Raw genomic sequence first — 22,970 nt, forward strand, 5'->3', positions numbered from 1 at the left:
GAGCTCTGAGCTGGTCATAGCTCTTTCATAGTTGAGCATATTTTTGATTGATTTTAGAACTTAAAGAAACTGCCATTTCAATCTCATGATTAGCCAATGTGACAAACATCAACTCAGGTAGTGATGGAGGGTAGTTTGATAATATTTAAAAAAAATACTTCTTAGAAGTAACATTCCATGGAACTACAGGGTTCTCTAGATCAGTTCGATAAATGCTGACTGATAGCACAGACAAGAAAAACTGGAAAATTCTAAATTTCCCAGTGTGAGTAGTTGACTTTTAGTGATTACAGAGACTTGGACTAGATAGAGCTCAATTATTGAATTATGTAATAATAATAATAGCAATAATATGCATTATTTTTTCTATTTTTATCTTACAAACAACTTTTTACATACATGATTTCCTTTGATTCCCAAAATGATCCCATGGTAGAATAGTTCTTATTATTCCTATTTAGAAAGTTGATAGGTTAATTAAGTGGCCTACCTTATATTGTATATCTAAAAAGTAGAATTAGTATGTCTAAAGTGTTTTTTTTTTTTAACTACTACAATGAAATTACATTCTTCTCTATAGATCAATATGGAAAATGTTGATTGGTCTGCTCATGCCTGGTTGTCCCTGGTGAAATCTGTAACTAGGAATTTTTGTTCCCCCTTGGGTAAGTATTGCAGACTCCACCAGAGACAAACATTTCAGAATATTTCAGAATTTCAGAATCTTTAAGTGTAAGGGAGAGAAACAGGAATTGCATTCGTCAATGTGAACTCACTATTGGGGAAGCCACCACACAGGGATAAAAGGGGAAAAAGTGGAGACTTCTTCCATTTTTATCATTTAATTGATCTATTACTAACTAATGTGATTTATTTAAATTAATTTGATTATTCTTGATAAGTGCCAAGTTGTGGATTGTTGTTATTGTTCTCTACCCTTAATCCCCTACAACCCAGTTGAGTATAATCTGTCATCTCTCCTTTTCTTAAATCCACTTTCTTAACAATAAGTTACTTGCCTGAGAAGTACCCTGTTCTGTTGGTACAACACTGAACCTGTAAGTATCTGCAGAATGACCCCAATATTCTGAGGACCTGCCCAGTCAACTCCAGAGAGGGAAGATGAAGGGGAGCACACACCTTGGCCAAAATCATCTTTGCAACAACATCTCTGGCATGTACATCAATGGTACAAATAGTCATAGTCTTCATTCTATCTCCTGGACTTAAATTCCCGATAAGCAATGTAATCAGTACATTCAGTTGACTGATCTATGGAAGCAAAGACATTTTTCCACAGGTTATCAAATGATATTATCCAATAAAACAATCAATTGATGAACTTATACTTAGGAACTTCCTCTCTTTGCCTATCATTGTGCTAAGACTGTGTGTATTAAAGCAAAGTTACAAGCAAGGCTTTGTTCTCAAGCTGTCATGCACACAAAGTGATAGTAATATGTAGGAATATGGTGAGTATAAAATGAGTTAGATAACCACAGCCACTTGGAGTCAAGACAGTTAAGGAGGTGGTGAGAAAAAGTAGCAGCAGCACTCGAGTCCAACTGTGAATGCTGTTCCTTCAGTGTGAAAGAGATAAACTGAATCACCCAATGTGGGGAGAAGGCGGCTAGCCCTGGTGCCATGGTCACTGTCACATGATACCAAGCAATACAGGACTTTGAGAAAAGGGAGATGTGATGGATGCTAAGGAAAGAATTAAGCACCTGCTTCTTGTCCACACCCTTCATGTTGGCATCCTCAGGCAAAGCTCCATTTTTTTCTATACTAGTTACAAATATTAAACAAGCAGTATAGAAGATCAGAAGACTGATCATAGAATTTAGCGATGGAAATGATCTTAGAAATTAATAATCCAACCTCTTTATTTTACTGAGTTTTTCCCCCTAAGACAACACTAAAGAGATAAAACACAGTACCATCAATTTCTTACAAATTTTCTAACAAGAATTACAAAGGAAAATCCTGAGTAGTATACCTGCTTTTTGTTGTAATCTTTAATCGCATTTTCATAACCTTCTTCCAGTCTTGCAAATGCCATTCCAACTTCTGTTGTCCACCAGATTTGAGTGCATGTCAAAGCAATCTGAAAGTTAAAGTGCCCCAAACAATCCCATGTGCCCAAATGACTAGAGAATTAGGAAATTGAAGCTTTGAGAACTTATATAATTTATACCACTGTGATACAAGCTAATATGATTCATAACTCAAATATCAGTTTCTCAAAATTCCTAACACGGTCTTGTTTCCTTTACATTATGATGTGTGTCTCACTGAATCACGGTATTAAAAGGGATCTCAGAAACACTGGCATAATGGATATAGCACTGAACCTGGAGTCAGAAAGAACTGGATTCAAATTTACCTCAGTCATTTGTCATTTATTAACTCTATGACTCTGAGCAAGATAATTAACATCTGTCTGCCAGTTTCCTCATCTATAACATTGGAATTAATAATGCACCTATACCTTTAGCTGTTGTGAAGATCAAATCAGATTAAAGCGTAATATATGTAAAATATTTTGTTCTAGCTATTGCAGTACAACTCTTACCTTTCTGATAATTGGTCATCCAACCTGTATTTGAAGAGTTCTAAGGAAGAGGAAATCTACCCTAAACTAAAGTAGGCAATTCCATTTTTAGATAGTTGTTTTTCCTGACATCAAGACAAAAATCTGCCTCTTTGCAACTGTCAATATTGCTCTTAGTTCTGTCACTCAAAAAACAAATCACAAAATAGCATGGAACATTATCATTCAAACCAATGAAATTGCAAAACATTCATTGTATTCCATACCTGGGCAGGATAATCAAAAATCCATTGTTCTCGTGGCTTTTCCTCATATGTCACCACAGCCTCTGGAATTTCATGGCGGAGTGTTGCTTGCATTCGTTCAAGCACTCTATTTAGCCAGATTTCAACCTGGTAATAGAAGAAAAAACCACTACATTAGGGGTGTGAACAAATTCTGTAGATTCTTTTATTTGGTTCATTATCAAAAATTACTATTTATGGAAATGAAGCTGCATTGTGAATAAAGGATGGAAACTCATTGTCACACAAATTTAAAAGATTCTGAGAAAATCTCTTAATCCCAAGGATTTCATCTAAATCATAAATACAGGATTAGACTCTTCCAGAAAAAAAATTGGGCATTGACCCAGTGTTTGATGAAGTAAATTGAGCTTACAGAGATTCAAGAAATAGAGAAAGAAGAAATAATTTAGTAACTCTGGAAACTCTAATTACTTAATGACTTGATGTTATGGATAGGCTACATTATTCCAACCTACTTCATGGTGGTGGTTGCTGTAATCTAAACACATATCTTGGATATATGGAACTAGAGGATTTTTAGAGCAACTAAAATGAACTTTAAATGAGTATTCAGAGATTTTTAAAAAGAGACAAAACATTTAATAAGGACAAAAATATATAGTTTGCACACATTACAATAATGTTACAAAGACTTCTTTAACCAAATTAAAGCATAGAATCTCCTCTGAATTATTTCCCCACATGGTAAACCATCTTAACAAAAGTGTCCCAGATTGAAAATTGCTCTCAGGGTTCAAGTGAGGTATCAATCCTCTGAAATTACAGCTCCCAAGGTCCCACTGTGAGTTTAGTTACCATTTCTTAGCTGTCTCATGACTACTTCTGTAGTTCTTTTCTCCAATTGGTGAATTTTTCCCAGAACCTCCATTTGGGGAAAGGCTTACTGATCAGTCATCTCTCATTCTCCAAACTTAGTCACCATGCTTCCTTATGGAGAACTCCTTCCTATCTACCCCTGCTTTTCAGCTCTCCTTTTTTTTTTTAGTTGTCTTTCCCATATTATATATTCTGTACGGGAGACCAGATAACAAAATACAAACCAAAAGAAAACCAAAACTAGAAAAAAAAATTTCAAACAAAATTAGGATGTAAAATTTCATTAATTATAAAGCAAATGTGTACTTCAAAAAGAAACAAAATTCTGTATCAATATTATAGCAGCAATTCTTCCTAATAGTAGCAAAAATGTTGAGGTAAATTCAACTACAAGTTCAAAGCATCATAAGAAAAATGAAATAATAGAATAAAATATTTAAAATACAATATAAAATTATTTAGTTTATCTTCAATAAGCTAAAAAAAAAAAAGAAAGAAAAGAAATTCTACTTAAAAACTCCTTGAAGGCAGAGCCTATTTTTCATTTTAGTTTGTATTTGTATAGTTAGTAGTTAGTACACTGATCAACCAGTGGGTTTCCAGTGGTGGGGAACATCTAGCTCATGGGCCATATAAAACTTGCAAAGTCATTTGCTAAAGCAACCATAGGTGATGATGAGCTGAAAGCTAGATACAGTAACTTTCCCCTGTTTGAATTCTATACGTTTATAATTATGTATGAATCACAAACGATAAATGGCCCTTGGCAGAAAAAAGGTTCCCCACCTCTGCCATAAATAGTGATACCAATAGATATGATTTGCTCTGTGTAAAAGTGTTTACTTGGATGGCATAGCAAGAATAATCATTATGAAGCATGAGTCCCACAACCCTCCCACAAATATACACACCTATTTATGAGAAATAAGGCTCCATACATAGGATACCCATATGACCAAAAAGCATCTCAAAGTTTCTGGTACTGAAGATCCACGAAATTCTTTTTCTCTTCATAGAGTTGCTACATGAAATACTCAGAATTTGCTCTTCTCCAAAATTTGACTCAATCACTAAGGGTCTTTCTCTTTCAAGCCACTTCCTTACTCAGTCATATGACTTGCATCTCTATATCCTAAAGAGTATAGCTCTCCATATCTGGAATATGTAGATGTTCCACAGTGGATTTAGTGTCTTCCAATGGTTAAATGAATATTCCCATTTAAAGCCAAAATTGGGAAGGGATAGAAAACAAAGAAATCTCTTCATTCATCTCAAAGGGGAACCTCCAAAGGGTCTATACAACTGCTCACATCCTTGATTACTTCTCTGAAGGGTATGAACACCTATGATTAAGAGATATGAGTACAGATGCATCTCTATAGGAATCTCTGAGACTAGGGGAAGATCTTAGCTTATAAAGAAAGACTAAGAGACTTCACTGTATCTGGGGCCATCTCCAGGCATACGGCTTTTTTGCCACTTGACCCAGACGATTCTGGAGGAGAGAGTAAGGCTCATGACTTTGCCCAGCCCTTCCTTACTTAAATCCAACTCAATATCAAGTGAAGACATAACCTTCCTAATGCCATTGATCCTCTTTGAGAATGAAGGACAAACAATAATAATGCCTCATGAACACTTTATAATTACAGGGCTTTTGGAGACATTGAGGGCATTAACTGAGGTGTTGGGGGAAGAATCTTCCTTATTTCTACCTTTAGACTCCCCAGCATACACTTTTCCTTCATGTAAATATTAGACTTAATCACAATAGCCTTAAGCATCTGTAGATTCCCCTTTAATGTATCAGAATCATCTGGTCAAATCTGCATTCCTGTCAAGGTTTGGTAGTTTGACAAAAATATTGCCTAAAAGCAAGTAGTAAGTTGGATAGCTGTTACTAAACTCCAGAGTAAGATCTGGAGTTAGCTATTGTCTTTGATGTGATTCGAATGAAATGACTTTAAATGAGAGTCTCACCAAAAGGAATGGAGAGAAATGGAGCAAACAGTCTTCATGGTTTTCATGGTATATAGGCAGGAGACTTCAGTATAGTCCACAAGTCCCATTTTTTATTCCTAATCAGATTTTCTAATCTATATTTATTCCTTCATATTTGCACTGAAGTTATCAAATTATCAAGTACTGAATTATATGTTGATTTAATCTGTAGGGTATTATTACTTGAGTTCTTTATAGAATTTATCTGCTTTTTCATTTTTTACAAAAGATCCCATTGGAGTATATAACAAGCTATGGTTGTTTTCATGAAAACTTTTTGAAAATACTTATTTGAAATTTAAGTGTGTGAAGTAAGATATGGTGAAGAACTTACAGATTAAGCACATATTGATCAGAGACTGCTAGCTAATGTAAACCAGACCTATAGGCCCCAGTCACTTGAAGGCTTAGGCTGCATTCCATTGTCCAAAGAAGAAGAGGCTGTAAATCACCTTGTTGGTTGCATTCCACTGACCAAATTGGGGGGGGGGTGCAGACTTGTATGACCAATCACAACCTATGGAGGGTGGGATTTTGGAGGTTCTTTGTTTGAAATGTATAAAAGTTGTGAACATTTTCAAGGGAGTGGCTCTCTCCTCCTATGAATTTGGCTCACAGACCAGGATGGGGTCCGCTTCTCGAGATTCTAATAAATAATTATGATTTTCTATGAGTGATCTCCGAGTAGTGATTTTTTGGATAGGATTTTCTATCCCTCACAGTTTTGGGGGCTTGTCCGAGATGGGTCTTTGGGGGAGATGGCTGCACATCCTGAGCAGGGATAGGCGCGCCCACGGCTAGTTTTTTCCGTTGTCTCTGGCTCTGAGTGTGTAGCCTCCCTCCCTCTCTGACAAATGACCCAAGGCAGAGATACTCAGAGAAAAGCAGAATTGAAGACAAAAAGGAGAAATAGAGTCCTGACGGGCTGGCTGCAGTCTGAAAGAAACAGTGTTCTTGAGGTGAGCTTGGAAGGTCTGGGGATCTATTGGCTGGGTCTAGGGAGACCCAAGGGATTAGCCCTCCTAAAATTGTTGTGTTGGACTGCTATTGATCCCAACGAAAGGACTTTTCTAAGAAAGACTCTTAGGCTCTCTCTCTCCGGTGACTGCAGGCGTGAGGGTAATGAAGGACCTCCACTGACAATTTGGTTTGAGACCAAGTTGTAAAAATGGGATAGAAGCAGTCCAAAGAATTTGTCAGGACAGTAGCTAGGTATAAAAAGAAATGTAAAAGGTGAAAATAAGAGCTCTATGTGTGTCAGTGTATGTATGTTTGCCTGCTTTGTATTGTTTGTGTCCTGTATTAAAAGTTTGCAAGTTCGTAAGAGTTCAGCCTCTGTGTTGCAGGCTTAGAAAAATATCAGGCTAAATTGCTGGGAGTTGGGATTCAGTCAGAGTAGTAATTCTCTCAGAGTGGCTCAGAATGTATTGGTCTTAAATCATGGAATATCTAGGCATTTTCTGAGAAGGCAGAGAGTTGCACTAAATGGGTTTGGAAGTTTAGAGAAACTCCGTTTGGATTCTGGGAGGGAAGAATGTTCAACATTCTCTCCAGGGGCAGCTGATTTAAAAGCCCTGTTAAGTTGCAAGAACAATGATTAAGAAATTTGGGAATAGGTTATTTTGATGTTACTTAGTATAAAACTTGCTTGTGATTTTAGACTTTTTAATCTGATGGGCTGAAGCAGTTTTCAGGGCCTGCTAGAGTAAAGGGCAATAAAACCTTATCTGATGGAAACTCTGGCAGTAGGGGCCATAAAAGCTCTGCCTGAATAGATAAGAAAGCTGCTAATTACTGTCAGAAGAACACTCAGACAAAAAAAAAAAAAGAAAGAAAAACTTTTAAGAGCAACTGTATTAGTTTGATTCAATGTGTTACTTTCTGAAACATGTTGGACAATTTGTTAACATTGTAAGTTATGTTTTATGGAGTTAACTAGGTATTCACTATATTGTGAATCTTAAAAGTTCTGAAGGGAACTGGAGAGAATGCAGGAGATATATGAAGGATTGATTTATAGTAGTAAATTGGAAATTTGAATGATATCAAGAAGGAATCAGTTGGAAAAAGAAAGGAAATTAACTAATTGCCTAAATCTTGAGAAGAATTCCTTTGTAGGAAATTGAGTGGGGGGAAGGGCAGCAGTGGAAAGGGGCCTTTGTTCCTGTTCCCACCAAATGGCTGAAGTTGAGTGGGGGGGGCAGGCTAATCATTTAAAGCTGCTCTCACAAGATGTTAATTGACTGAATATTTGTTTCTTTGAAACATAATGGTTTTCTTGTTTAAAGAATATGATCAGGCAGGGGCAGCTAGGTGATGCAGTGGATAGAGCACCAGCCTTGAATTCAGGAGGACCTGAGCTCAAATCTGGTCTCACACTTCCTAGCTGTGTGACCCTGGGCAAGTTACTTAACCCCAGCCTCAAAAAAGAAAAAAAAAAAAAGAATATGATCAGAAATATGATCTATAGTTTGAAAGGGTTATTTCAAAAAGTTTAAATGATGTTTTTAATAACTTTTCAGGTTCTTTTATGTGAAAATAGGAAGTTTTAATTAACTGTATTGATGCCAATTATTTAAAGGGACTCCAAGAATAATAGTTTTTGCCTTTGTCCTTTTGAAAATGTTTTTGTTATGGCAATATGTAGTTTGGGATTTTTCTGTGTATTGGATATTTTAAAAACAAAATGATTGGTATAATGTTCAACTTATGAAACATCTACTTGGGTATGTAAGAATTGTATGAACATTCTGGGATAAATTTCTTACTGTTAAAAATCTTACAATATGTAGATGATCCTCTTGTGGCAAGGAGGAAAAAGAATGACCTTGCCCAAGTTACTATCAGTCTGTTAAGTTATCTAGGGGCACAGTTTCCCAAGACAAATGGCAATTTGTGAAATGTGAGGAAAAATATTTAGGCCATTTTATAAGCTTAGGGAAAAAGAAATTAGACCCTGTATGGGTGGAGGGGATCCTTCAAATTACTAAGCCTAGGACGAAAAAGAGTCTCCAGAGATTTCTAGGATTGGTGGGGTATTGTAGAACCTGGATTGATGAATATACATTATTAACTAAACCTCTATATACTCATTTGTTGGAAGAGAAGCCTGATATAGTGCAAAGGGATTCAAAAGGGGAACAAAGTTTTGAAATGTCTAGCCTCTACATTACTTTTGCCATTGTCAGAAAAGGCTTTTCATTTATATGTAAATACAATAAACGGGGTGGCTTTAGGAGTATTAGCACAATTAAGAGGAGGGCAGCCACAGCACTTTTGGTAGAAGAAAGTCAAAAATTAACCTTTGGGGGTAGTTTAATAGTGAGTATCCTGCACCAGGTTCGATCAATTCTGAATCAAAGGGCTGGGAGGTGGCTAACTGATTCAAGGATTTTAAAATATGAAGCAATTTTATTGGAAAGAGATGATTTGGGACTCTCACCAGACCATAACTTTAATCCAGCCATGTTCTTTTCTGCTTCCCCTGAAGAACATGTGTCCCTTGAACATGATTGTCCAAATGTGATTGATTACTAAACTAAGATTAGGGAAGATTTGCAGGAGGTCACTTTGTTGAAAGGCACTCAATGGTTCATAGATGGTTCCTCACGAGTGGTTAATGGGAAAAGGAAAAATGGTTATGCTATTGTTAATGGGGAAGACTTGACTCTGGTTCAAGCTGGATCCTTCCCAAAAGAGTGGTCTGCTCAAATTTTGTGAATTATATGCAATAAATCAAGCCCTAAAATTGCTTGAAGGAAAAAATGGAACCGTATATACAGATTCAGTCTCTGAGATGTGAGGTATTTTCCACCTTTAAGCGGACCCTTCATATTTTAGTATGAAAATAATCCTTCCCTGAAGGGGCATTATTTGGATTGCCCAAAAATGGGACTGGGGTTTGTTGTATAGGTATAATTAGACCTAAATTTTTCTTTCTCTCATCAAGCGTTGGCAGGTAATTGGGGATACGGTTATACAAAGATTTGGAAAGGGAAATACGAAGTGTGGACTGCTCCCTAACCTGCATTGATTCTTCTTTGACCCAAACAAATGATGCCAATGGGTGGGGAGATGTCTGCCTGGCCTCCTGAGAGAATTATAAAAGAATACGGACTGGCAACATGAGCCCAGGATGGTAGTTAGGGGGGTATCGAACACTGATATATGTGTTAAATAACACAGATTAATTTTAGATTATCTGTTAGCAGAGGAAGGAGAGGTCTGTGAAAATTAAACTTGTCCACTTGTTGCATGCAAATTGACAATGGACAAGTGGCAAAAGAAATTACAAAAGGCGAATTGCAGGATAGTTCATGTGCCTGTACAAGTTTGGAAATCTCCCTTCACAAATAGCTGATGTTCTTAGTTTGATGGTAGCTGGTGGAAACAACTTTTACAGTATGGACTAATTGCTATCAGTGGTATTATATTGTTATCATTATGTCTACTCTGTATGATTACACTAATAACTAAAATAGTCCACTGATCCCTTTCAAAATTATTGCATCCAGAAGATGCTGTTAAAATGATGATTCTCCAGAAAAGAGGCTGGAGAGTGTTGGAAGAAGATAATTCTGATAGTGAACTTGATAAACAATGTGTAAACTTATTAACTGATTTTGAGCAATGTGGAAGTTCTTCATAGAGCATGTGAGTGGGGAGCTGTGTGGAGTTAAGATATGGTGAAGAACTTACAGACTAAGCACATATTGATCAGAGACTGCTAGCTAATGTAAACCACACCTATAGGCCCCAGTCACGTGAAGGCTTAGGCTGCATTCCATTGTCCAAGAAGAAGAGACTGTAAATCACCTTGTCGGTTGCATGCCACTGACCAAATTGGGGGGGGGGTGCAGATTTGTATGACCAATCACAACCTATGGAGGGTGGGATTTTGAAGGTTCTTTGTCTGAAATGTACAAAAGCTGTGAACATTTTCAAGCGAGTGGCTCTGTCCTGCTATGAATTGGGCTCACAGACCAGGATGGGGTCCATTTCTCGAGATTCTAATAAATAATTCTGCTTTTCTATAAGTGATCTCTGAGTAGTCATTTTTGGATAGGATTTTTTATCCCTCACACAAGCATTTTAATATGATATAATCAAGAGTTCCATGAAATTATATTTCATTTTATTTTGGGGTACATAATAAAAATCAACTCTACTTATTCTTATATTTGCCCCTTCAAGGAAAATAAAGCTTCTCTTCCCTCCTTTATTTCTTTTCTTCTTACCTTTCCTTTTCTCTTTTCCTTCCTTCTTCCCCCCTTTTCTTCTTCCCTCCTTTTCTTCTTCCCTTCCTCCTTCTCCTTTCATACTTCCTTTTTTTCCCCTTCTTTTCTTCCCTTCCTTCCTTCCTTCCAGCACCATTCCCGGATTTGGTCCCAGGTCTAAATTACTACTTAGAGAGATGCAAATTAAAATGACTCTAATGTACTACCTCACAGCTATCGAAAATGACAAATCTGGGAGAGAATTAGCAAATGAATTGCTGGTAGAGTAGAGAACTGGCCCAATCAGTCTGAAAAATAAATTGGGATGATGCCCAAAAGGTAAAACTGTCCAAACCCTTTGATTAAGCAACACTATTATAAGGGCTGTTTTTGAAAGACATTAAGGAGAAAGGAAAAGAACCTATGTGTAAAATAAATATTTATAGCAGAATTGGAAATAGAGGGGATGTTCAATTGGAAAAAGGCTGAATAAGTGGTGGCACATAATTATGATGGAGTACTATTGTGCTATGAGATAAGATGAGGGGGGTGATTTCAGGAAACATGAAAGGACTTATAAGAACTGATACAAAGTGAAGTGAGAAGAACAAAGACATCATTGTGCATAGTAACAGCAATGTTATCATAATAATCAATTCTTAATGCAATGATCTAAGAAAATTGCAAAGGACTCATATGAAAAAATGCTAGCCACCCAACAGAGAGAATTGATGAACAATGAGTGCAAATTGAAGTAAAATTTTCTCTCTTTTTCTTGCTTTTTCAAAAAATATGGCTAAAATAGAAATATGTTTTGCATGATTTCACATATATTTCACACATAATTGATTTCATATTGCTTGCATTCTCAGTGGGTGGGAAGGAGTTGTGAAAGAGAGGGAGAGAATTTGGAACTCAAAATTTAAAAAGGAAAAAAGTTTAAAATGAATAATAAATTGAAAATTTTAAAATAAGAAAGAAACATGTCTATAATGATTTCCATTCCAATGCACATGTACTCATCTCCAACTTGCATACTTCCTTAGCATTAAAAAGAGTATTTACTAGAACCTTCTTAAGCTTGCCTAATGATAGGCTGGTTGGCATTATTACTGTATGAACTTACCTGTCCTGACAAGTCACATTCCTTATCAAAGTCCACATATTCTTCTTCCTTGCTATACATTCCTATGGCTATTTTAATAGGTTTCTCCTCTTCATCTAGGATGAATTTCAGTTTACACAAACTATCAAAAAGTTTGGACAAATGGCGGCCAACCTAAGCAAGAGAAAACAAATCACATATTCTATATTTTAAAAAGTCCTGTTCTCAAGAACCAAGAAAAATCATTACAGTTAATCTGTTTAGTTATATTTTCATTTTATTTACATTATTTAATGTTTAATTTATCATTTAATTTATTAACATTAATGTAACCATTGTATATATTATTCTCTTGGCTCTGGTTTTTTGTTGTTTTTTTTTTTTTCTTTTTGCCTCAGTTCATACATAACTCCCCATGTTCCTCTGATTATTAGGTAATGAGAGGGCATGGTGGAGACAGTACTAGACCTGGAGTCAGGAAAACTTGAGTTTAAATCTAATCTCAGACACTAGTTATGTGAACCTGGGAAAGTAATGTAACCTCTGTTTGCCTCAGTTTATTCATTTGTAAAATGGGGATGATAATAATAGCATCTACTTCCCATGGTTGTTGTAATGATAAAATAAAATATATTTGTGGAGCACTTTGCAAATCTCAAAGTACCATATAATAAATCATTATTGTTGTTGTTATTAATCATCATCATTATCATCATCATCATCATTTCTTAGCATCTTAGTACCACAGGATTACAGAGAGATGGAAAGGATCTTAGGGTTCAATTCCCTTCATTTTTCAGAAAAGGAAATTGAGACCTGAAAACACTAAATGATTTACCCAAGATCATACATGTAGTGTTAGAAGCAAGATTTGAACTGAGATTTTCTGACTCTTTCTATTGGTACCTTATGTTGTAAAAACATTCTATTACTTCAATATACTACAATTTGTTCAGTCATCCACCATCCAGGGGCACTCTTTTATTTCTAGTGAATTTTTTGCTTGTTTAGTTTGGTTTTTGCTACTACAGAAAGCACTACTACAAATATATTAGTGCATATTGGATTTTTATTTTTGCATTTGACCTCCTTCATCAAAGAAATATATATATACATATATATATGTATATGTGTATGTATATACACACACATACACACACATACATATATATATATATATATATGAAATATTGTCACATTTTACAATATCAATGATTGCAGGATTCACAGCCAGCCAAACCTAGTAGGGAAGTCCTAAGAAACCTGGGTGCCCAGAACTCAAGTCCAGGGTGGGAATTTATATTTGGGACTGTGCCAAATATATAAACTAAAATGTGAATCTAATCCCCCATTTTCTCTCTCAGAACAGGAGGTGGTAGAGGAAGGTTTTATGCTCCCAAGTCTGGAGGAAATGTTCCTTGTAAAAGCAAACCTGTTAACTGGTTATATTGAAGTGGGGGTGCAAGGGACTCCTGTAATTGGAGATATACCATTGGTGGGGGCAGGAGCCAATGGCAGAAAGGTCAGGCAGCCCCGAATCCTCTTAAAGGATATTAAATGATTCTGGAGGAAATAGAAATGTAACCTGCCTTCAGACAGTGGAAGCCTGAAGAGTAATACTATTATACTACCTACCTCTACTGGGTCATTTCCATTGGATAAAATGTCTAGCAGGTCAGCAGAAGATACAAAGTAGAACCTGGGAAAAGCCAGTCTTTTTGTTTCTAAGTATTCTGCCAAAGCTTTTTCACAAAGTGCCAAACTGGAGACAAAAAAAGAAAAAAAGAAGGCAACTTAATTATGCTTTAATACATATTTTTCTATTCTTTTCCAGAAATTACATTATTATATATTATATATATATCACATTATTAATATTATTATATTATACAATTGTAGTGGTGCATAGCTGGTACAAAGCCAGATTAATTAAAGGGAACCTGAACTAGGTTCCATCAATACATTTACTTCTGCATGTATAGCTCCTTAGTGTCAGATTTGGAGTGCTGTTGGACAGTAGTGAGTGTAACAGGAAACTGAGGACTTCCCAAGAAAGTCATTTGAAGAGAACCCCAAAACTTAAACTTTTCACTTGATAATTCCAGACTTAATTTCAAGGGTCTGTTAATCATTAAGGCTCTGGGAAGGAAAACAAAAGACCTGCTACTCTAGTAGAAATATCTGATCTCCAGGACCTTAACTTCTTAGAAGAAGCTAACTAATTAATAAACTGGAGACATTCTAAGGGATCTGTAAACTGAGTAATCTCTATTTGTTGAGGAAGCTTGAGGTAAAGGGAGCCTCCTTGACTATTCTAGTTCAATGGATTGCTTACCTCTAAACAAATCTCTTTGTGAGGGGATTATATGGTTTCTTATAAAATCATTAACTAAGACAGATTGAGATTTAATTTATCTGAGAAAGGGGAATGCAAGAATAGTAATTGCATATCAACTAGTATTAAAAGAACTGAATTTATTAATTATTTTAGCAGATGATTGTAGAGAATTAGACCATTATAAAGTAGGCTAACTATGTTAACTTTTTTCTTCTGAGCATGTCTTGTCATTTTTATTTACTTTTTAAAAAAATAATAGGTTTTTAATTTTCAAAATTTATACAAAGACAGTTTTCAACATTCACCCCTGCAAAATCTTATGTTCCAAACTTTTTTCCCTCTCTTTCCCTTACCTTCTCCCCTAGACAGCAAGAAATCTAACATATGTTAAACATATGCAATTTTTCCATACATATTTTAATATTTATCATGCTTCTACCCTATGGTTTTTTTGCTTCATTTGTTTTATTTTGTTTGTGGTTTTGGTATTCAGTCTTTTGAAATTTGTTAAATACTTCCCTCAGTATAAATCCAAATGTTCACCTTTTTTGCAGAGACTCAAGTTTGTTAAAAAGACCTGGCTTATTAGTTGCTTCAATAACATTGGGTGTTTTGACAGCATCTCCCATTAACTCCTGTGGAAAAAAGACATTCAATTGGTGAATTAGGAGCCATGGTATTTTCCAGAGGCAAGACAAGACCCCAACTGACCCTTTACAATATCAAAATGCCAGTGCCCAGGAAGAAGAAGTCATTTAACCATTGGATGAAAATGTGGAGCCCAGTTAGAGCCACTTGCTGAGGGGGAGAAGTCAAAAGATTCCTGACTTAGATCTTGATCTGGGGGACACTGAGCTTTTGAACTTTGGAGAGGCAGTTACTTAGGACTTAGCACATGTAATGCCAGAGAAACTGAAGCAAGATAGAGATTAATATTTTTTTTTTTTTGAGAGGGAAAGATTGTGCTGGGGGCATGTTGCCCCCAGGGCTGATGTCTCAAAGCATCCAGCAGCGAATATGAGTTCTCAATGACACATATATGGCTCTAAGCTCAGGAAGATAAATGCAGGGGAAGTGGAATCTAACCTCTGGTAAGCAGGAATCTCCAGCTAGGGACCATCAATCTGGTTCTGACAGGTTGGGTGTAGGACCATAAATTTTTACAAATTGGGAGGATTTAGGAGGTGTCCAACTAGAGCCAGAAGTCTGGAACTTAGAGCTATAGTCAATGCCAATTAGGTATCTGAGATAGGACATCTGGAGTCTTATCTTCTGGAATGTCAGATCTCCACAGACCTAATTATCTCTGTTCTAATTGTTGTGCCACAGTTCCCTTTTTGTTCTGACTCAGTTTCCCTTAATTGTTCTACCTCATTCCCCTTAGTTACAACCCCCCCTTTTGGTTCATTAAAATTGATATTACTCAGAGGTTATAAATTGTCAGTGTGTAAGCTCAAGATAAGGGGGAGTCCAGACTTTAAATCACAGTTTGCTGCACCAGCAGCAATTTGATAAAAAACAAAAAACAAAACAAAACAAAACAAAACAAAACAAAACAAAAAAACAAACAGCTGGAACACACTTAGGGAGGTAGAAGTGGGAAATTTCACATGGCTATTCTTCCCCCCCCCCCCCCATTAACCTTGCTCCTAGTGTACTTTATTATTATTATTATATTTTTTTTTTTTGAGGCTGGGGTTAAGTGACTTGCCCAGGGTCACACAGCTAGGAAGTGTTAAGTGTCTGAGATCAGATTTGAACTCGGCTCCTCCTGAATTCAAGGCTGATGCTCTATCCACTGCACCACCTAGCTGCCCCCTAGTGTACTTTAGACTGATATGGGTGAATTTGGGAATGGTTGATGATTGTTAAAGTTTCTTTAGATACATAATGGTTTCCTTGGTTAAGGTATATGGTCATAAATGTGATCTCTAATTTGATAGGCTTATTACTAAGTAATATTTTTAAGAATCTTTCAGATTCTTTTACATGAAATTAGGATATTCTGTATAAGTTTTAATTGATTGTATTGATTCTAAGGTTATTTAAGGGGCCTCTGAAAATAATGGCTTTTTTTCCTGTGCCCTTTTAGAAATGTTTCTGTTATGGACAATATGTAAATTGGAATTAATTGGGTATTTTAAACCAAAATGATTTGTATGTATAATGTTCACTTATGAATGTGTCTACTTGTTATCAATATAAGGTCATGGTAAATACCTATTTGGGATTTATCTGAAACTTTGGTTAATGGGATTTGTTATCGGAGGCAAAATTTCTTGAGCTTATAGTTAATATTATTTGGGAGTTTTAAAGCTCCATTGGGACAATTATCTGGAGTAAAATTAAGTTAAAGTGGCTATTTATCCTAAATGAGTTTAGGGATCAGTTTTGATAACTTATATTATAGTCATGTCCCTGCATTTTTTCCTCCTGTAATTGATTTCTATGATCAGAGCAATTGTCAATAGAAACTGTTAATGCAATTCAATTATGTCATTCCTTGCTGTTTCCAATTTGGTTATATGTAATCATTATATCCTAAATACTTGGGCAAATAAGTATTTAACCTGGTCATCTATCTGTTACTGGATATTGTGTCTATAATATTCAAGTGTTTTTAAAGGACAATTAACAGTGGGTCTGTGAAACCTAACTGTTGGTTTTTTTTGTTTGTTTTTTTTTTTTTAATTGAGACTACAGCCATTTGCCTGTCCTTCGAAGCAAACTCATCTCTTCATGTAGGAAGCTGCTAGCTCTTCACATTTTGCAGCAGTCTGGTGAACCAAGTCTTTCTAACTCAGACTGTCCTAACCTTTATTTGTTTTTGGTTCTAGCTTTTGGTCAAATTACAGATACTGACTTACTTCTGAGACTTAGATCAGCTTTGATTGTCAGCACAGCACACCACACCCATCCCCCTCCCTGAACTGAGAGAGTCTGCCAGTCTGCAGCATGAAGCAGTTTTTTTGAATGACACCATCAACCGAGCTCCTAGTGTACTTTGGACTGATATGGGGGAATTTAAGAATGGTTGACGACTGTTAAAGCTTGATTGGGTCATCTCAAAATACCAGAAAGAATGGGAATCCCTTGTTCCTATTCACTTTGCCTTAGGCACTTCTCTCCACCCCCTATCTCACTAGTTCAGATTGATTTGGAAATCCTTTAAACTGTCCCTTTCATTTTTACTCCTTGCTTAAGTTTACTGGATTATGATTTGCTAGTTATGCTTTAGCTTTGGAAACCCTTATTCTGTTAGAATTGCCCTTGCAGACTATTTTATGATTAACTGCTTTTTAGGAACAACCAGAAATCAGGCACCTTGGGACTTGGCAGTCTCCAGTCCTATATAACCCCATTAATTAGTATTTCAGCATTCTCAAAGGACCTTGCAGTTAGTTACCAGGCCTCTAAAAGTTCGTATTTGCCTGCCTTGATGATCTAACTGTGCATAATATGCTCAGAAATCTGGATCCTTTCTGTTTCCTAGAAGCAGCCTATCTGTTCCTCTGGGCAGAGACAGGTGGAGCTACTCCAAGCCTCACCCTTCTCTCCTGGAGTGGGCTGCCCCTCTGAATGGGCCTTGAGCCCTTGAACACTATTGCTGCTCTATAAGCAGAGGCTGAGTTAAATGCACAAATGATTGTAGGCCAAACTCACAGTGAATTGTCCATCTCAAACTGGATTCTCTGGCTGAGATGGTGCCCCAACTTCAGAGGATCTGACATGCTTGCAACAGGGAGCCTTTGTATTGCTGGTTAACTCTGGGGTTGTCAGGGAGAGACTTGTACTTGCCATAAGTCCTTGCATTTTTCTAATTTTATTTTGGCTTATTTGCTTCACATAGGGTTGGTCAAAATTATGGTGCTAAAACCTTCCAGGTATCTAGAGGAAGGTAATTCAATGATTTTGAATACTCAGAAGAGAAAGTATGGAATATTGTGCCATAGTTCCTTTTTATTGTCCTGACTGAATTTCCCTAAATTGTTCTGCCTCAGTTTTCTTAATTGTTCTGCCTCAATCCCCTTAGTTGCAACACTCCCCCCACCCCAGTTCATTAAGACTGATATAACTCAGAGGTTATAATTGTCAATATGTAAGCTCAAGATAAGGGGGAGCCCAGATTTCCTGGCTCTAAGCTGGATACATCCTTAACTCCCAGTTTGTTAAAATGTATGGTACTACCCCTGAACCTGTTAGAATCAGATTGATTTTCCCTGCCTGGAGATTCCTGCTCACCAGAGTTTGGATTCCACCCTCCTTTGTCTTAAGAGTCCCAAGCTTGGAGCCAAGGATATATATGTCATTGAGAACTCACATTTGATGCTGGATGCTTTGGACATCAGCTCTGGAGGCAATATCATGCCCTCAGCACAATCTCTCCCTTTCAAATAAAATAAAAATTCTCTAATCTCTATCTTGCCTCAGTTTCTCTGGCATTACCTAATGAGCAGAAAAGGGAGATTGCCACCAGAGGGATTGATACAGAACAATTCAAGGAACTGAGGCAGAATAATTCAGAGAAACTGAAGCAAAACAATTTAGGGAACTGAGGCAGAACAATTTAGGGAAACTGAGGCAGGACAATTAGGGAAACTAAGGCAGGACAATTAGAAGAGAACTGTGGCACAACACACAGAGGGACATAAAGAGGAATACCTCTACATATTTTTGTCTAGACTTGTGATTTCTTTCCTTTCCAGCAAGGAAACTGTTTATTAATTCAGATCAGCAACTGTTACATAACTTAGAATTGTATTTTTGTGATTCAGTTGTTTTTTAAAGACTCTTTGTGACTTCATTTGGAATTGTCTTAGAGTTAACCACTAAGGGAGTGGTTTGCCAATTCCTTCTCCAGCTCATTTTACAGATGAAGCTAAGGATTAGTTAAGTGACTTGCACAGAATCACACAGCTAGAAAGTATCTGAGGCTAGCTTTGAACTCACAAAGGTGAGTCTTCTTGGATTCAGGCCTGGCACTGATGCACTGCATCGCCTTTGTGCCTTTAAAGCAAAATAACATTGTCTGGGAATAGTGACAAGTTGTAACTTGATCAGAGTCAGTATGTCTTGGGAGCATAATCACAACCCAGGTCTTGCTAATTCTGAGACTCATTCTTTATCCAGTATGTCACACTTTCTCACGTTTTAATATTGCTTTTTACTAGACTATGTACTTTTTGTTATAATATTTTGCTCTCCATGGTGGATGTTTATTTTGTGGTTATGATGGGGGTGAACTTTCAAACTGTGTCCCCTTTAATCTGAAAAATAATCACCCTGAAATTGTGTCTCCTTTGATCTATAAAAGAAGGTAGATTTGGGGTCTCCCTGGGAGGGGCATATTTTCCATATGGATCTTTTTTCCAAGATAAGCAGCATTATTCAATTGGAAATCTTGAGCAAATCACCCCTCATTGATCTTTTGGGTAGCCAGATCCCTATTCAGAAAACTCCAAATTCTGAAAAGTCTTCAGTGATTATATTCAATCGGGAGATAATCAGCTCAAACTGGCCCCAGCCCGAAGATTTGCTCATAAAATAGGTTTCTCTTAACACATTCTTTGCAAATCTCCTCTTTAAGAGATTTATCCACTAAGAGAGAGCTTCTTAGTAAAAAATAAAACTTCCCTTTTTTGCCACTAAGATTTTGGGTTCATGAATTTTTTTCATGTTGGACTTGCACCAAGATCAATTCTCACACCTCAGTTCTCTAGCATTAGAACCGCATTAATTATATTGTATGTTTTGGCAAAAGTTGAAAGTATTAAATGGACAAGGACACAGATAAGGAACAATTTTCCCACTTTGTCAGGATTCTTAAGTGTGACTTACCTAAAATCATACAGCCCGTAAGGAGTAGACACAAGATTTGAACCCATGCCTCTATATCACACTTCTCTATGACAGAGTTTTCAGAAAACATTAGAGTTGGGAGGGAACTAAAAACTAAAATAATCCAACTCATATCTGAACAAATATTTTTTTCTGTAACGTGCTCTCCTGGCAGTTACAATTACTAGTCTGTCCTAGACCCACCAGAGTACCTTTGACCACTGTCCTTTGCAGTGTGAACTCTACCTGGCTCGCCTCCTCTGAGGCCTTTTAAGGTCTCTGGCCACTATCTCTTGAATCTATAGCTTAATAACCGGTAGCGCACTCAAGAACAGCCACGTGTAATCTTAAAAGCCTTTATTATACCTATTCACATAATGCCCTGACAGATGCCCTGACTTGTTGGTTCCCGAGTGAACACCTGGTCAGAAGACCCATGTGTTCACTACCAAAACCCTTACCTCTTTTGGCTATCCATCTTGGCTTGGCCACCCAGGCTAGGAAGCCAAGGTGAAGAACGCCAGGTTAAAGAGGGCACTTGCTGCCTGCAGTGGGCTTACATAGGGCCTGTGAGGTTACACACACAGCCAATCAACGAGAGAGTCACCCATTACGAAGCTATCTCAATATGGCCAGGATCCCGCCCAAGGGCAGTCCTAATATCCACAGAAATTACTTCCGGGCCTCAATCTCCCGATGCGCTGTGGCACCCATTTAAAGGCCCCTTACATTTTTCTATATCATTTATAACTTTGTGACTTTGTGAAGTTCTCCAGTAATGGAAGAGCCAATATCTACTAAGACAGTTTGTTCTACTTTAGTTAGGATCATTCTAATTGCTAGAATTTCTCCTCCTTACATCAAAATTGATTTTAATTCTTTATAACTTCCAGCTTTTGTTCTGACTACTTATCCTAGCTCCACTCCTTCCCACCATGGTGTTACCCATGTAAGTTTGTTTGTTTGTTGTTGTTGTTTTTAAAATAAGCAGAAATGTTTTTTGCTCACCTTAAAATCTCTATCAATTTCATCAAAACGTTGTGAATCCTCGGGGAGTTGAGCTCGAATGTCTTCAGATCCAATGAAGATACTCTCCAAATGGCTCCAAGTTCTTTGAACTTCAAACCAGATGGAAATGACAGAGTCAGCTGTTGATAATTTTTTTTGCCAGCCTGTCACCTCTTTCAAAAAATGGGAAAGATACTTGGATGTCAGCAAGGTTTGAAGCTGCACTTGGTTGTCTTCCAGAGTTTCAATCAAAGTTTCATCTGATTTCAGCATCATGGTGCCAGTTCGAGGGTGGGGCTCATGTTCAAATTCCATAGTAGACCAAGTACTATCCAGTGTTCTCAAAACCTTTTAATTAATATAAACAAATCTATATATATATATCAGTTTAATATTATAATAATAATAATATTATTAATTATTTAATAATTAATATAATAATAATAATATTAATTATAATATGAATTTTTAATCTGAAACTTTTAATATGGAACTTTGCAATGATCCCAAGCATCTCTGGAATCATTCTGCTATTCTTTAAGAAAAAATGATATGTGAAAATCTAAACTGAGTGATTATTCAAGTTATAAAGGGCTTCTTTATTTTATTAAAAGACACTTATCTTAGGCTTTCTTTAATTAATAATTTTAATGATGACTTTAAAGGTATATTAATATGTCACTGATTACTTGACAAAATAACTTCAAATAGAAGTATTAGGAATCACTGCAGTTTGAAAAACCTTGAAAATGAAGTACCTTTGAAATCATAATGCAAATCAATGGAAAAATAAAATTCAATCTATTTAAGACTCACTTTGCATACTTTCTAACAATATATCTCTTGCAATCAAGCTAGTACATGTAGATTGAAAATAAATTCTTCCCCTCTACAGAGGTGGGAATTTCATTGGGTTGCACATTGCACATATTTTCAGATTTTTTTCAACATATGCTGAATTTTTTCCTTTTTTAATCTTTAAAAATTATTTATTATATGACTTTCTGGGAAGGGAGTTAGAAGAATTCTGGGGAGCTATGATGATGTAAAAAACAAAAGATTATAAAAATAAGCATTAAGAAAAGAAAAGAAAAGAAAAGAAAGAAAAGAAAAGAAGCTCTGTGACTTTTAACTGTTGGTGAGGTTTTCTAAGTATTTCTCTAATTGGATGGGTAAAGTGAGGCATAATTCAACTTCAGCTTATTGAAAAGATATATAAACACTGAGCAACAGATAAAATAATATTTAATTCCAGAATAATTGTTGGGACAATCTGATTTTTAAGGAGATAGTTTGGTCCAATGGAAAAAGCATTGAGTTTGGAGTCAGATCACTAAGTCAGATCTATTCTCAAATTGGTGTCTTAACTAGAATTTCCCATACCATAGAATGACAAGACTGCCACCATAGGAACCAATTCCACGTGACTTTGTACAAGTAACTTTTATATTTTAGACCTTAGTTTTCTCATACATAAAATGAAGGTGGGGTTAATTAGATGACTTCTAAGGTACCTTATAGTTTTAAAACTTTGGTCCTAATTTAATTAAGTTGTACCTTTTCCATCCCAGACTCCTTTACAGCTTTATCTACAATACCACGAACCTCATCTTCAAATCTGTGTAGGTTCAACTGTAGTAAATCTGCCAAAGTAGTTTGGTCTGACATTTCAAATTTCACCTAGGACCAAAGAATATTTTCAAGGTCATTAATATTTTTCATTTTCAACATTACAGAGTTTATCATTCTATCACATCTATAATATAAAGAAATTCCTAACATTTGA

At 36.3% G+C, this 22,970-nt stretch overlaps 1 protein-coding gene across 1 annotated transcript in view; it reads right to left on the bottom strand.

Annotated features, from left to right (window-relative positions):
* DNAH17 (dynein axonemal heavy chain 17) overlaps positions 1-22,970 on the bottom strand; it is a 288,979-nt gene that overhangs the window by 152,255 nt on the left and 113,754 nt on the right. Inside the window, exons 27-34 of the mRNA XM_074260267.1 lie at positions 22,742-22,864; positions 21,185-21,532; positions 14,882-14,973; positions 13,636-13,762; positions 12,022-12,174; positions 2,821-2,946; positions 2,000-2,107; positions 1,141-1,272 (exon numbers count right to left, since the gene is read on the bottom strand). Of these exons, the coding sequence (XP_074116368.1) occupies positions 1,141-1,272; positions 2,000-2,107; positions 2,821-2,946; positions 12,022-12,174; positions 13,636-13,762; positions 14,882-14,973; positions 21,185-21,532; positions 22,742-22,864 (1,209 nt within the window). The remainder of the gene's footprint in view (positions 1-1,140; positions 1,273-1,999; positions 2,108-2,820; positions 2,947-12,021; positions 12,175-13,635; positions 13,763-14,881; positions 14,974-21,184; positions 21,533-22,741; positions 22,865-22,970) is intronic.

This window comes from Sminthopsis crassicaudata, chromosome 4, assembly GCF_048593235.1.
Source record: "Sminthopsis crassicaudata isolate SCR6 chromosome 4, ASM4859323v1, whole genome shotgun sequence".
Classification (NCBI taxonomy): domain Eukaryota; kingdom Metazoa; phylum Chordata; class Mammalia; order Dasyuromorphia; family Dasyuridae; genus Sminthopsis; species Sminthopsis crassicaudata.